At 39.5% G+C, this 15721-nt stretch overlaps 1 protein-coding gene across 4 annotated transcripts in view; it reads left to right on the forward strand.

Moving 5' to 3' along the window:
- The window catches only part of LOC128243102 (uncharacterized), a 40894-nt gene that overhangs the window by 14707 nt on the left and 10466 nt on the right, over nucleotides 1–15721 (forward strand). For 3 of the 4 annotated variants that reach the window (XM_052960631.1, XM_052960630.1, XM_052960632.1), the window contains 14 exons: nucleotides 703–1408; nucleotides 1622–1667; nucleotides 1940–2164; nucleotides 3614–3725; nucleotides 5174–7058; nucleotides 7318–7570; nucleotides 7936–8228; nucleotides 8837–9106; nucleotides 9291–9444; nucleotides 11073–11188; nucleotides 11414–11545; nucleotides 14306–14419; nucleotides 14667–14840; nucleotides 15573–15671. In XM_052960631.1, coding sequence (XP_052816591.1) covers nucleotides 703–1408; nucleotides 1622–1667; nucleotides 1940–2164; nucleotides 3614–3725; nucleotides 5174–7058; nucleotides 7318–7570; nucleotides 7936–8228; nucleotides 8837–9106; nucleotides 9291–9444; nucleotides 11073–11188; nucleotides 11414–11545; nucleotides 14306–14419; nucleotides 14667–14840; nucleotides 15573–15671 — 4579 coding nt within the window. The remainder of the gene's footprint in view (nucleotides 1–702; nucleotides 1409–1621; nucleotides 1668–1939; nucleotides 2165–3613; nucleotides 3726–5173; nucleotides 7059–7317; nucleotides 7571–7935; nucleotides 8229–8836; nucleotides 9107–9290; nucleotides 9445–11072; nucleotides 11189–11413; nucleotides 11546–14305; nucleotides 14420–14666; nucleotides 14841–15572; nucleotides 15672–15721) is intronic. The other variant, XM_052960633.1, reaches the window with a different exon arrangement.

A 15721-nucleotide genomic window follows, 5' to 3' on the forward strand; every position in this document is an offset into this window, starting at 1 on the left:
TTGTTCCTGAATGTAGGCATTTTCCATTGTTCCTGAATGTAGGCATATACTTTTGTTCCTGAATGTAGGCATTTTCCATTGAATGTAGGCATATATCATTGTTCCTGAATGTAGGCATATTCCATTAGCCATATTCCATTGTTCCTGAATGTAGGCATATTCCATTGTTCGTAAATGTAGGCATTTACCATTGTTCCTGAATGTAGGCATATACCATTGTTCGTAAATGTAGGCATATTCCATTGTCATTTCAGGTGAATCACAAAATAGGGTGTAATTGTTATTTTTAATACATACTTAAATGGATATCTTGCAGATAAAGTCTGTATATATATATAAAATTATTCTTTTGGTAGACATTTGAAAGATATTTTTGGTTGCGTCAAGGCCCTTTTTTGTAAATGTCACTATGTCACATTACAAAAGGTGACAGCACATTAACAAGGTTAAAGCAGAGGTGTAAAAGGGTAAATAATGACTATTTATCATGTGGACAGGTAGGCTTCAAATACCTTTAGAAAAATCACACTTTTAGCATTGGAACATGACAGCAGTTATTATTAACTGAAGATCACTTATATGAATATTGATTCTCTTTAGAAAGTGTCAGAACTGTGTGGTATATATTGAAAAATTGATAAAATGCCATTCTGGTACATCCCTCATGTATATATTACACATGAATCATTCTCTCTGCTTCAGGCAGCTGCTGGAAGGTGGTGACCATCTACAGGTGGCTGGGGAGACTGGTATACCTCAACCTTTGACTGGACTTGAGGTTCAATCCTCCACAGGGTCTGCCTCTCATCAAGAAGCCCATGGGCCAGCTCACAAGCAACCAGTCATAATGGAGTCACAGCCAGTTGGGATTCCCAACTCGTCACCTGCCCAGGCCTTGCAGTCACAGTATAGACAGGAGATGGAGGAACAGCCAAGGGAACCACAGAGTATGCAGGTTGGCACTGGTCATCAAAGGTTAGATGTTATGAATACTGGAGCTCAGAGTATGACACCAGGCTATGGAGGCTTACAGCTACAAGGTGTGGGATATAATGGAATGGGAAATCAAATGCCTGGCCAGTCCAGGTTTACACCTGGCCAGCCTGCATCTTCGTTGGCTCTACAACGTAATTTTCCTCAACAGTATAATCCATCAGTTACTGCTCAACAAGCATGGTTGAGACAACAGCAGCAGATTGCCAGCCAATTGGATCCAAGCTTTCATAACCAGCCATTACAAGGCAGCCAGTCAACAAGAGAGCCACATGATGAGCCCAGCAACCTGCCTGCTTTGCCTGGACACAGTCCAGTGTGGCAAACCCCTGGTGTACAGCAGTTGCAAACTCAACAGCATGCACAAGAATACCAGGGGGCCAGGCCAAAATACAGCCCTGTACCAGATAAACAGGTACATGGAAACAAGTTTTGAAATATTTGTTTAAAATACTTTTAATTGATACAAAAATAGTCAGCTTTTCCATAATTCTTAAACTTATATCTTGCTTACTAGTTGATGCATGTTTTTTAATATGGTAGAGTTTTCTGTAAAAAATTAAATACATTTTCTTTTTAACACTATACAGAACAAAAGCTGGTTGGTACTGAACATTTCATTTTTCAGGCTGACGATATATCATCACCAGAGGAAAATAAGGCTGGAAGTTTAGGTATTTACTATTCCCTTATTCAATTGAACTGTGAACAGTGTATGGAATGTAATATTAAAATCCTGATAAGATAGTGAAAGTGACACATACACAAAAATATAGTCACTTTTTTTTCCATATGTCATTAAGACAATGTTGGGATTTTTTTTAATTTTATCTAAAAAACTGACTTTTCTTACATAATAATAATTGAATTGATTGAAGTGGAAAACGATAACGGGATGTCGATATATTTTACATGGAGTGCAAATGAATATTGTGTACTGTTTCAGTGTGTGAGATCTGTGGTAAGCACACAGCAGACGTGCTCTGTCAGATGTGCGGGAGTAAGCAGCTGTGTCGCGAGTGTGATTTCAAGTGGCATAGCCACCCCAAACGCCAGAACCATAGCTTGGAGATGCTCCGTCGGCCCTCTGTCCAGTCTGGGGTCCCAGTTTCTGTAAAGCCAGGTGATCCTGAAGGAGCTGGTTTAGGTCATAGGGCACCATTAGGGTCAGGTAAGAATATGGTCTCTTGGATCTTTTCTGAGTCTATAACTAACCATCTATTGTTATATGAAATACAAAATAAATGAATAATTAACAATAAAGTAGTTAATTATTTGTTGCAACACATCAGAAATGCTGTTTTTAGCTCTACTGGCCAAAGGCCAGAAGAGCTTATGCGATGGTAATGTGTACGTAGTATGTGCATCCGTGCGTCTGTGCGGTCGTGTGTCTGTAAACAATTACTTGTGAACACGATACAGTCTTCAGTTTTGATTGTATCTCGATGAAACTTGTACAGTATCTAGATATCCATTAGAGCTCGGTTCCTATCGAAAACCAGCCAGATCCGCCCATGCATGCCTAGATTATGGCCCTTGATAGTATAAAAAAATGCTATTGTGTAAACAATTGGTTGTGAACACGATACAGTCTTCAGTTTTGATTATATCTCGATGAAACTTGTACAGTATCTAGATATCAATTAGAGCTTGGTTCCTTTCGAAAACCAGCAAGATCCGCCCATGAATGCCTAGATTATGGGCCATGAAAGTTTTAAAGAAATGCTTTCTGTTTTTAGCCAGGTCTGCATGAGCGAATTCTATTTTTAGCCAAGTTTACATGTATATGTTAATTCAAGTCTAGAGTTAAGGGAGACAATTTGCAAGTCTAGGATTTTGAGAGACAATTTGCTTTTTGCTTCTGCAGTTGATTTTGTGAATTACTCTGCCTTGTTCTTGTTGAAAGCCCAAAGGCCATTTTTTAGCTTTAAGTTTTGTAGTTTGCGCATTCATCTTAACAAAATTGATTGTGAATGTTTAAGTTATGCACCTGGTGTCATTACTGGCCACACCCAGGGTTCACAGGTTTGGTAAACATAAATCTGGAAAGGTTTGAAAACCTTTTTGTGTGTTCGTGCATCCATCTCAGCACAATTGATTGTGAATGTTTGTTCAAATTGATCAATGTTGTCCTAGGATGCCCTTGACTTTGACCTTTTGACCAACTGTTTTTAACTTTTAAAACTACAGAAAATTTTACTATGAGTACAGTTTTGAAAGCATTTTTTATTGTCAGATGACTTTTACTTGGCACATATTAAAATAGTTCATGCAACTAATCTGCTTACAATACTTTCTGGGCTCAGATGTTGAACGTGCTACGTTTTCAGGTAACCCAAACACAAAACATAAACTATATGTCTGTTGCCTTTTACCCATACATACATGCTCTGGATTGATATGACCACAAAAGCCATGCCAGTAGAGCATAGGCCCTTTTGGGCCTCTTGTTTGTTTAATTAATGCCACCATTTTAGCAAATTGGCATTTTGTTATTTTTTATCCAGTGAAAAGCTGATGTTAGATGTACATTAGTTGGGCAAATGAGATTATGCTAAACATACCGTCACAAAGGTGACAGGCAGAACTTATTTTACAATCTACACCTTCGTTTTTTCAGAGGAGACAGTGCCTGTGGTTTTGAGACGACCTCCAGATCAACAAGCCTCCGGAGAACCACAGAGGATTTCAGGCTACGGCTTCCCACAGCACCAAGCACATGATAACTACATGTGAGTGGCTGTTAACAGTAATCTTACTTTTTGGGTACGACTTTGATTGAAGAGTGTATTGTATCTCTGTTTCACTTAAGGATGTTATACTGGGGGAATGAAATGTTCGAAGGATCTTTGCTCAATTTCAAAGCAGTTGTAGGAAATGTTACCAAATAATGATATTTGCGATATAGTGTTAATACCTCTATAGTGTTTATGTCAGTCAAAAGATTTTTTTGCGCATTTCAAAAGTATATCAGCCAGAGGGATGAAACTTTACAGGAATAGCCCATAGAGTATGCAATCTTGTTTCACGCATATCCCCAGAAGTGAATTTAGCAGTGTGATGAAGTTTACATGGATGTAAAGTAGATGTGCAGTTGTGCACCTGGGGTTAAGCATATGGCTGCTACCAGGAAGAGGAGATTTATTTCCCTTGACTTAGTTAAAACATGAATAAAACATGTATATGAAACAGAGTCATGAAACTAAAGAGGAATATTGATTATCAATGAGTTTTGCTTGTGGCTGTGTCCAGCTCAGCTTAGGATTAAAATTAAGCATGAAAGGCATGGAATACAGTATTTAGTGTTACACCTAAGTATTTCTGTTATAGTAAAATCCTTCACAAAGATATGAGTCTGCATGGGAAAGTTGTGCATCTGGGTTCAGGGTCGTGGTCACTGTTACTGAAATAGAAAAAAAAGTTTTTGCTTCATATCTTTAATTCAAATTAAACTGAAGTGTTTAAACATGGTATGTAGGTATATCTCATAGTAGAAAGTTTGATGTTGCTTTTTTGCCTTCATAGCTTGACTATTCGAAGAATAAGGAGAGCTATACTACTCACCCTGGTGTTGACGTCGGTTTACGCGTCCGCATCACATCTTGGTTATATGGTTTTGCATGTAATCACATTTAAGTCAATACCTCTGCAAATATATCATGTATTGTTTTGAAACTTCAGACACGTCTTCCTGCCAATCAAACCAACTTAATTAATCAAATTAGATAACTCAATCTTGCTATAATGCAAGGATATATTATTCAAATTAGAAATTCTGGTTTCGGTTTTTGCATGTAAGAACTCATAGGTTAATTTCTCAACAAGGACTTAATGTATCACCATCAAACATACTTAAATACCTAAATAATCAAGTTAGATTTCTCTATTTGGCATAAAATGTAAATTATGGCTCTTTATTATTCGACTTAGAAACTTTGGTTCAGGTTTTGCATGTAATCTAAATTAACAGTTACTCTGCATGAGTTAACAAAACTTTGCAATCCTTAAAATTAAAGCGGCAGGATAGTCAAGTGTGCTGTCTCTGTGACAACTCTTGTTCACTATGTGTGGAATAATGGGGACATTTCGAGTTTTAAAAAAAAAATGATGCATGCCTTTGTTACTTAAATATGCTTATCATAAAGTTATACTTAAATAGCATATTGGCCTTTTTTTGTAGGTCCCAACAAAGACTGACTCAGCAGCGCCTGAGCACGCCGGAAACCCCTGAGAAGATGCCCCATTATCCCAGCAACATGCAATATAACCCCACTTTCCATGCGCAACAACATGGAAACATGGTTGGCCATTCTTCGAATGGATCAAATATGTCTGGAGGGTACGTGTACGGATCCCAACAGCCGCCCATGGTCAGCTACATGGGCTACCCTGCCGGAATGGTGCAGCAGCCGGGACACATGGGCCAACAGTTCTTCTATGCCCCCATGTATCCCATGCAGTCTGGCCTACCCTCCCACATGTCCATACAGGGCAGCTATGTCGGCCCACAGGGGTCTGGGGTTGGGGAGATGGGGATGCAACACTCTCAGTCAGAGTCTGCAATCTCACGGTCCCCTAGTGTCGGTCCGCTGCCACAGAGGTCAATCTCTGAGAAGCCTCAACATATGAAGCACTCAACATCTTCGCCTAAGGTCATAGAGAATGTTGAAACACCATCAACAGGCAGAAGCACTCCCTCATTTGGGTCAGCTTTAGTTTTTACACCCTGCTCAAGCTTGCTGCCGAAGATTTTGGACATATCTGATCATCACAAGAGGCATAGTAAACTGGAAATATTAATAATGGATTTGAACGAAGACTTGCACGCATGGGATAAAACACTGAATGAGATTATGCTGGAAGACCCAAACTTCTTTAATAATGACAATTACCAGACCCTTACAAGAAGGAAGAGAAAGCACTTGCAGGAAATAACAGAGCTGGATAAATACAAAACAGAGCTTGAGAGAGAGATACATGAACTAGAAGAGCAGAGGGGTAAAGAGGATGAGGCAAGAATGTTGAGAGATAGATTTCAGCAGATACAAGGTAAGCAAGCTGGTCATGCACAGAATACAACAGTGTCAGATAATTCCCAGCAGGGTTACCCGCTGTATGCTGACTTCCAGCCCCAGGGTCCCCCAGGGAGCAGCCGTCAACCACCATATGGCATAATACCTCCTAACGTGCCACAGGTCAGCTCTTCTTATGTCATGGTGTCAACAGTCCATCAGTCAGTGATGAGTTCCGCCCCAGGACACATTGTTACATCGTCTGGGCCATATCATTCAGCCTACAATCCTCAAAAGTATGGGAACCCTGAGGAATCCCCACCTGCTCTGGCCATAGAAAGCATGAATGATGGCAACATTGAAGAAATCAAGCGGATGCTAGTTCTTGATCAGAATCCTCATGCACCAAGAACCAACATCGCCATGGTGCCAGCTCAGGAGCAGAGAGCAGAACAGGTGGCCTTTCCTCCAAGTATTGAAGAGATCGAGTCCAAGGTTTCCCAGGGGCAGGTGAGAAAGTCAGGGGTTCAGGAGGGGCTGGGTGCTGACATGGAGGGGGCCAGATGGCAGTGTGACCACTGTACCTACCTTAATGAACTGTCAGAGAAGGTGTGTGGGGTCTGCTACAGGACATCTGACCAGAAGAAGATTGTCTATCAGAGTGGCGGAGCTGAGGTACCTGTACTTGATCAACCTAGTGTTCAGAAGGCATCTGAGGAAATGGAACGATGTGAACATTGTACTGTGGATAACCCTCGGGGCACAAAGGTGTGCCAGGTCTGCAACAGGTCTCAGGACAAGTATCAGAAATTGGAGCCCATACTGACCCTACAGCAACAACAACAGCAGGTTCTACAACAACAACAGCAGATCCTAATTCAGCAACAGAAGCAGCAGAAACCACATCAACAATGTAAGGTGAAGCCCCAGATGTCAGGAGAAGGAGAGCAGCCCATGTCACCGTACGAGATTGTTGATTCATCATTTAAGGGGGAGCCAGCTTCCCCAGGCCAGCCAAATGTGGGCAAACTTATAAACGATGAGCAGGACAGGGTATGTTAAGCTTTACTGGCTTGCATTTCTGTTCCTTTCAATTCTACAGCTTGATCAAATATTTGGACTGATAAAGTTCTAAGATGACAACAATTTTTGATGTCATCTAATAAACATTATGATCTTCTACAAGTTACTGGTTTTTGTAGTAAAACATTGTATTAATCTCCTTCATTGCAACTGTATGATTATACTACCGGTAAGTATTACTTTGACATACGACAAGTACAATTTTGTATAAAGCTTCTTGCTATTTCAGATATATTTTGAGAAGAAGAAGGCCCAGGAGGATTATGAGAGGAAACAGCGGGAGGAGATGTCTGCCTCCATGAGCAGAATGAATATCAGAGAGCCGGAGACCAGGGCTGGATGCCAAGAGAGAGGGAGGTATCCAGGGGTGTCAGGTGCGGCAGTCACAGGGGGTGCAGGGAATGCAAAGATGAACATATCGGGTGAGGAGAGAATCCCCGGTCAAGCTACAACCACCCCACATAAACTGACTGTGCCTAACAGTAGGTTGATTTAGTTGATTCTTTATTTTATTTTCAACAATTGTAAAGAAAGTTATATTAACTTATATTTAGTCACTCTCGTTGGCACAATGTTGCGTGAGAGTGTATTCTTACTTTGTTGGGGGAAATAAAGAATTCGGGGGGAAAAATTACCTCCCTAGCTTGGTGACAACCAACCAAACTCACAAGTTCAAGGCTGTAGATCGAACCTGTGTCGCATTGGTGAGAATCGAGAGCGGGATCAGACAACCTCTTGAATTCCTTTATACATTAATGTTTTATACAGTCAGGGCTTTCCTGAATTTTAGAGAGTGAATTCCTATTTACTGTGTAACAGCACTCATGTAATTTACTTTTCCCTGCAGAGAATCTCACCAGAATAAGACAAAAGTCTGATCAGGACAAGTCCAGTGACCACAGCAGTGATGAAATATACACCTCAGCACCCAGCAGCCTTGACCCCACCTTGGACCAAGCTGATCCTCATCAGACAGGCAGAGTTGATTCTCCAAGGATGCAGGAACCAGGTGGTAGAGTGCATGAGGGGAGAGGGAAGAAGCCTGATCTGAACTTTGAAGAGGCGATACAGAAGATAAACCAGAGGAAGGAACAGGAGCAGATGTACCAGGATGGCAAGGAGCTGCTCTTGCTAATCAGGGTAGGTGGAGGCTTGATTCATGTTCTCCCATCATGTTGGGTGGTTAAATTGATGGCATGATCTCACCAAGCTAGGCATGAAATTGTGTTTAAATCTGCTATATGCATGATTTCAGAATTTGCTTTTAAAGAACTGAAATATTTAAATGTTGATAACTGATTAACATGGGCCATAAATTAATAAGTATCTTCAGTTTATGAGAAATCTTACAAACATGTGCGCATCTTAATGTTATGAGTACAAAAGTTTAGATATAAATGATGTGTGAAATTGTGACAAGTTATACCCAGGGATGTGATTTGTTCCCAGCCCCCCCCCCCCCCCCAAAAAAAAAATAAAAAAATAATGAAATAAAAAATTATTTTTTTAGCTGATTAAAAATTAACTAGAGTGCTGTTGGTTGTTAGAGTTGATATTCCAGTTTGCTTCAAATTTAAAGTCAAATGAACCCTCAAAAGAGCTTCTGAAAAGCCAGTTTTTCTTCTACGGCAGTGTGCTTTTGACCCCAAAAGTGCCCCAAGAACCCATGGCTGAAATGGTTTCAGCCCTCCAGCTGCCAGGTCAATCACATCCCTGTATACCCTGTACTTCATAATGTGATTCTGCAGGGAGCAGAGAAGGAGGGCTTCGAGTTCAGGGAGGTGGAGCTGGCTGTCCAGCTGTGTGGGACCCAGGGACTGCAGCCCCTCGAGTGGCTTCATGATGTTTGGCCCTCACTTGCTGAGCTTGTTGCCAACACAGCCACTGCAAATGGGAAGAAGGCCCCCCAGAATGATGTTGGGGACGTCTCCACACAGGAGGCAAGGTCAGCACTGCTCAAGAGTGCTGGAGAAATTGAGAAGGCTGTCAAACAGTGTGTTGAGGACAGAAAACAAAAGGTATAACCACTTACGATTTTCATATGTCAAATCTAATTGTTGATAGACCAACATCACTTAAATTGGAAACAATATTTATCGGGTCAAAATGATGAAATAAAATGCAGCAATAAAAGCTAATCACATTGTGTTGCTAGAACTGTCATGGTATTGTTTGTCAACATGCAACCTAAATATGTTGCAGTATGCAGAGGTAAGTGCTAGCGGAGAGTTTGCACGTGAGGATGTTCTGACAGCCCTGTACCAACACAGCGGGGATGTAGAGGAGGTCGTGGATCAGCTGAACCAGGCCCTGGTGCATGCATTCCAGGGAAGACTCTGGGATGAACACCAAAATGGTAAGTGTTTAGTTTATTGCGTGGGCTGAAACATAGGGATTGCTTTAATGGACGGCATCATCTGCGTCACACTTTCATTGTTCATCCTTAGTAGATGAACCCTTTTGATTTGAAGGTCATTAGATTAAAGGTCAAGGTCATAAAAATTACAGGTGTTCCTGATGACTAACTTTTGAACAACTTGTCTTCAAACTTGACATGTACATTGATCATGGTCAGTAGAATACTCATGATTTTGAGGTCAAAGGTCATGGTACCTTTACTTGAAATTTCAGACTGATAACACATCAAATTCATGGTACTAATGTATCTTAAAGGTGCACTGTCACAGATTGATCCTTTTGACAACTTTTTTGGTTTTGGAATGAGCCAATTTTTCTGTAAATGTCTGGAAACCAGTGATACAAGACTGCTGACAAAAGATCAGATTGAAGTTTTTCATATTTTCATTCAAATTTTGATATTTCATGGCTATAAGCATTACAAATGTTTTAAGAAAAAATAAGTTTTCCAACAGTTTTCCAAACAATTGAGATCTGTTCTATTGTGAGTTGTCTTTAATGACTGAAATGGAGACATTGATACCAAAATCAGCTTATTCTGCGACAAAAACTAAAACAAAGGTACATACTGTCAATCTGTGAGATTGCAGCTTAAACAATATGTGATAAAATATGTTAGCTTACATAAATGGTACAATGCCAATGTCTGGTTTCTTGGTAAAATATATTATCAGGAGCTACAGTAAAACTGCGGTCGTTCGAACAAGCAGTCGGTCGAGAACCGGCGTTCCTTCAAGGTCGGAGCTTGGTCACAAACTTTTTTCCTTCTAGTTTCATATAAAATATACCTACGCTGCATCGAAACCTAATTATGTCAAGGTGTCAAGCAAAATTCTCGGTCCCAAGTACACAAATCATGCACAAAACCTTATGGCTCCGTCGAGGTTATAGTTTCACACTTTTTCCCGAAAACACGTGTTCCAAAAAAAACAAACAATTGCTAGGTATTAAACATTTTGCAAGTTGTTAAAATTGCAATGACAATTGAAAGGCAATTGAAAAGTTAATTGTGAGAAATGTAAATGAGTAATAAAAATATAAATAAACACTACCATATCGATCCAACATTTTGTCAAAAAAATGTTGATTTATTGATATTTCTTTTAAATTTTATATTATAATAGTATACATATAGTAAATGACAGCCTTTGAGCATATTAGCGATTTCCACAACGCAACACACAATCGGTGTCTTAGTAAACAGACTACTTCATACTTGAAATGCACTGAAATATATTTCATAACAGACTGGAGAATTGAAAATCAGGTCGTTCGAAAACATCGGTTCCCTCGAGGTTTAGGCTCGGTCCCTGGCGACCTCGAGCGATCGCAGTTTTACTGTACTTTCAAACGCAAGATCTTAACCTGAGTTAAGGATATGTGGTTACTTCTATCTCCAAATAATTTCAACACACTGGGTAAATCATAAGTTTTAAATGAAAATGCTCAGGCGTTGGTTTTACCTTAATATTGTTATTTTGCTGATGTCTGGCTGTGAAGGAAATTATTTTAAAGCATTTTGTAGCCTTTTATCAGTTTTGCACCTGTTATTATTTTGTCCCTCAGGCTGCAATGAGGTGTTACTGGCAGCTAGAGCAGCCGGCACAGACAGCCTCTCCAACAGCGTTATCAGCAATGATGACTTCCAGAATATTGTCAAGGACACCAACATTGACAAAAATGTGAGTGAAAATGCTTCAGATGTGATAGTTTGGAATGCTATTATTTCCACATTATTTTAAAACTTTGGCATTTTAACACCTTTTCATTTGCCTTGTTTGACACCTGATGGTTGATTCTGCTGTCAATAGCAATCTATTTATTGCAAAATCTGTATTGAGCCCAAGTCCTCTATGATCACACAATAAGGATTTCATTCTAATCCACTCTGATGATTCTTGTTTCAGCGTCGTATTCGTATGGTGTTTGTTGAGGGTAAACTGCGGTCATGGGGCCGGGCGGAGACGGTGGTGCGAATACTAGATGAGGATGTTGCCGGGAACGAGGGCTCTCTCCAGGTTATACACCACTATGTTTGTGTGAGGTCCATCAGTCCTACTTTCTGTCCTGTCAATGACATTGTCATTCATGGTGGGATTTTAAAATAGTTAGCAAAAGTGACGATCATAAGATGAGGATGTTCAGCAGGTCCCTAGCTTCAAGGACACTTTGTCAGTTTTGCTGTATAAGCCGAACGGATGAAGGTGGTTTGCGTCTGGTCAATAGCTTTGTCATTCATGGTTAGATTTTAAAATAAGGCGTAAGATTCAAGGTCAAGTTATTTCATCAAGTTTGAGTTATGTGCCCTTGAATATCAGTTTAACACTTTGGCCATATTGAAAATTGTAGATTGATCTTTTGGCAAACAAGAAATATTAATATTTAATCTTTAAAAATGAATAATTAGGATGTTTATTTCAATGATTGCCTGAGTGAAGCAATGCCGTCCTGTCTCAAGGCGGTTGCAGCGGTAGTTGTCACATCTGTGATAGCTCCAGTTGTGTTAGATACTGTAAAATAGTGATAACTATAGGTCACTCAACCTAAAATCTCGAGCAACTGGATTTTTTCGGTAACCCCAAGTATTGATTTTAATCTTGTATATAGATACTTGCTTTATAAGTTCTAGTGTCAAAATGCTTTGACACATTATTGATAAGGTCTATAATCATTCTAAAATGTATGACTGATATTTCAGTTTTGTAACTTAAAGAATTGTAATCCATAGAAATTATATTCTTCTATCTATTTTATTTCCTGCTCTATGTAAGAATTTTATAAAAAGCATATGGTAATACAGATTAGTACTTCATGCAGACATAGTAAAAATATTGAGTGCTGAAAATAGCTTAAATTATTTTCTTGAATAAGTGTCAAAACTAGAAACAACAACCAAAAAGCAAAAAAATTGAACCACAAATGCCAATTTTTCCTTGTGATATCCTTTAAGCGGGAGCTGTCCATGAGTTCTATGTATTTTATTTTGCCTCTTACTTGGGCAAGTTGCATTGAAAAGTTACTATTCAATATCAAAAAAAGACCTAAAGCAATAACTTTACACATTTCCATGTACTGAAAAATTCCAAACAAGTGTGGGTACAATAAGCACAGGTCAACTGGCCCTTTATTTGGAGATATTCTTTGCAAAATGCGTAAAAGTGATTCCTTATAATTAGTGTTGGTACTGTTTTTGAGGTTAACAAAGCTTCAAATAATCATCAGAATAATGAATATAATAAAACGCTGGCCATTTTCTTGACCAACCTGCTGCTTTCGAGCTTTTGCCAATTGGAACATTTGCCTGTTTACTGTAGCATTTTTATGCCCCCGAAGGTGGGCATATTAAAATCGCACCGTCCGTCTGTCCGTCCGGCCGGCCGGCTATGTAACTTTCCCTTGTATGGACAGATTTTAAAATAACTTGCCACATGTGTTCCACATACCAAGACGACGTGTCGCGTGCAAGACCCGTGTCCCTACCTCAAAGGTCAAGGTCACACTTAGTGTTTATTTACAATGGAGTGCTGCATATAAGGACATAGAGTATAGGTTGTCGTGTCCGGGCTGTAACTTTCCCTTGTATGGACAGATTTTAAAATAACTTGCCAAATGTGTTCCACATACCAAAATGACGTGTCGCGTGCAAAACCCGTGTCCCTGCCTCAAAGGTCAAGGGCACACTTAGAGTTTATTTACAATGGAGTGCTGCATATAACAACATAGAGTATAGGTTGTCGTGTCCGGGCTGTAGCTTTCCCTTGTATGGACAGATTTTAAAATAACTTGCCACATGTGTTCCACATACCAAGACGACGTGTCGCCTGCAAGACCCGTGTCCCTACCTCAAAGGTCAAGGTCACACTTAGTGTTTATTCACAATGGAGTGCTGCATATAAGGACATAGAGTATAGGTTGTCGTGTCCGGGCTGTAACTTTCTCTTGTATGGACAGATTTTAAAATAACTTGCCACATGTGTTCCACATACCAAGACGACGTGTCGCGTGCAAGACCCATGTCCCTGCCTCAAAGGTCAAGGTCACACATAGTGTTTATTCACAATGGAGTGCTGCATATAAGGACATAGAGTATAGGTTGTCGTGTCCGGGCTGTAACTTTCCCTTGTATGGACAGATTTTAAAAAAAAACTTGACACATGTGTTCCACATACCAAGACAACGTGTCGCGTGCAAGACCCGTGTCCCTACCTCAAAGGTCAAGGTCACACTTAGTGTTTATTCACAATGGAGTGCTGCATATAAGGACATAGAGTATAGGTTGTCGTGTCTGGGCTGTTACTTTCCCTTGTATGGACAGATTTTAAAATCACTTGCTACATGTGTTCCACATACGAAGACAACGTGTCGTGTGCAAGACCCATGTCCCTACCTCTAAGGTGAAAGATACACTAAGTGTTTATTCACAAGGGAATTCTGAATATAAGGACATAACAGTGTAGGTTGTCAAGTATGGCTGGTATTTTTTTATGTTCAGAGGCAATTTAAAATAACTTGCCATATGTATTTGACACGTAAAGGCAAGATCAACTTTTCATGTACTGACCTTGTACGTAGGTCAATGTCACATTCGGGGGCATTCGTCACATACTGTGACAGCTCTTGTTTTTTATAAATTCTCTGGCAAGAAAATTTTAAAAAAAATCATAGAAAGAAAATTTTATATATATAAAGGAAATATCTTTTCTGTTACATTTAGGAAGAACATAAATTGTAATGTTTTATAGAAGAAAAGGTAAGACTTGTTTACAATTGATCTCTGACCTGATATAATCTGTTTACAGTGCACCCTGGACGACATCATAGAGGCCGTGAGAAACTGTGGAGATCGACGATCCTCGCTCATCTTCCTCAAACAGGAGTGTGGCATCTGTTTCTCTTATTATCCCATGTCTAAGGTAGGTAACGTAGCAAAATATTATTCTATGCCCCTAAAAAATAGTTGCTCTTTTCCATCTCTTTGACACCATTTGACAGAAGTGCTTCAAACTTTCACAGATGATCGGGCTTCATGTGCAGATGGCCTTTAAGGAAGGATTTTGTGCTCTGCATCCATTTTGACCAAAATTAGGGCTCATGTTATGTTTGTATCTGTGTAGAGTATATTAGAAAAAGTGTGTGTTAAACTCCTCTTTATGTTTTCAGATCTGTAAGCTGGGGACCTGTCATTGTAACATGTGTTATGAGTGTGTGAAGCAGAACTTTGAGGTTGTAATCAGGGAGAAGCATGTCCGTAACTGGTGCTGCCCCCTGTGTGATTTGCCAGGCCTGGAAGATGAAGAGAGTGCCTCGGAATACTTTGAGTTCCTCGCCCTGCTGGTATGTGATAAATGTAGTGTGGAGTTCTGTTTGCTGGTGTTGCCGTTTATAACAGTGCGAAGAGAATGGTTTCCCACAGATACAAGCTGATATGAAAACTTAAATCAATTGCCTGGATTGATTTTTAACTTTTTAAGTCACAGCCAACAATGCTCCAATTGAAAATATTCAGTATTTTCATTTTTGACATTTAAAAAACTTAAATGAATATAATAGTTACATTATATAAATAACATTACAAAACCATTCAAACTTTGTAAAAATACAGTGTTCTTTGGAATATTTGATGTCATCTGTGATTTAAAATTACTGCATCATGTGATGTCATTTAACAATGACACAGGTTCATTTTAATGAAACATACATTTGAATAGTTGAAAGTTAAAGGTTTGTAAGAAAAAGTGTCAATCATGCGTTTCTGGTCTGGATGGGATAAGCTAACCCTTGGGATGCTTTATTGCCCATGACTCAACAAGCATCGTTACCAGTGATGGCACATGCCTCGTGTTCCCATCCGTACCGAAAACACATGAAAGGTGCTTATAATATGCTGACTTCTGCGGTATTGTCAAGAAAGTTCACTGTTCATTGTACCTGAATGGTACATGTAGCTTCAGGATGAAAACAGTTGTTAAAATACAGATGACAGTATATGTTTCAAACTTGCAAGATGTTAGATCTTAGTTGCAAATATGCTTAAATTATGATGTGACCATCTGTATACATTTTCAGCTAAACAACATGGTCTGTAAAGAGGTGATGATGGTTTTTGACATCAAGTTGAGAGACTGGCACCTGCAGAAAGACCCAAACTTCAGATGGTGTGCTCATGTGAGTACTGGTTTATTAAAACATGGTTATTTTCGACTGATATTAATCAA

This window comes from Mya arenaria, chromosome 8, assembly GCF_026914265.1.
Source record: "Mya arenaria isolate MELC-2E11 chromosome 8, ASM2691426v1".
Taxonomy (NCBI): domain Eukaryota; kingdom Metazoa; phylum Mollusca; class Bivalvia; order Myida; family Myidae; genus Mya; species Mya arenaria.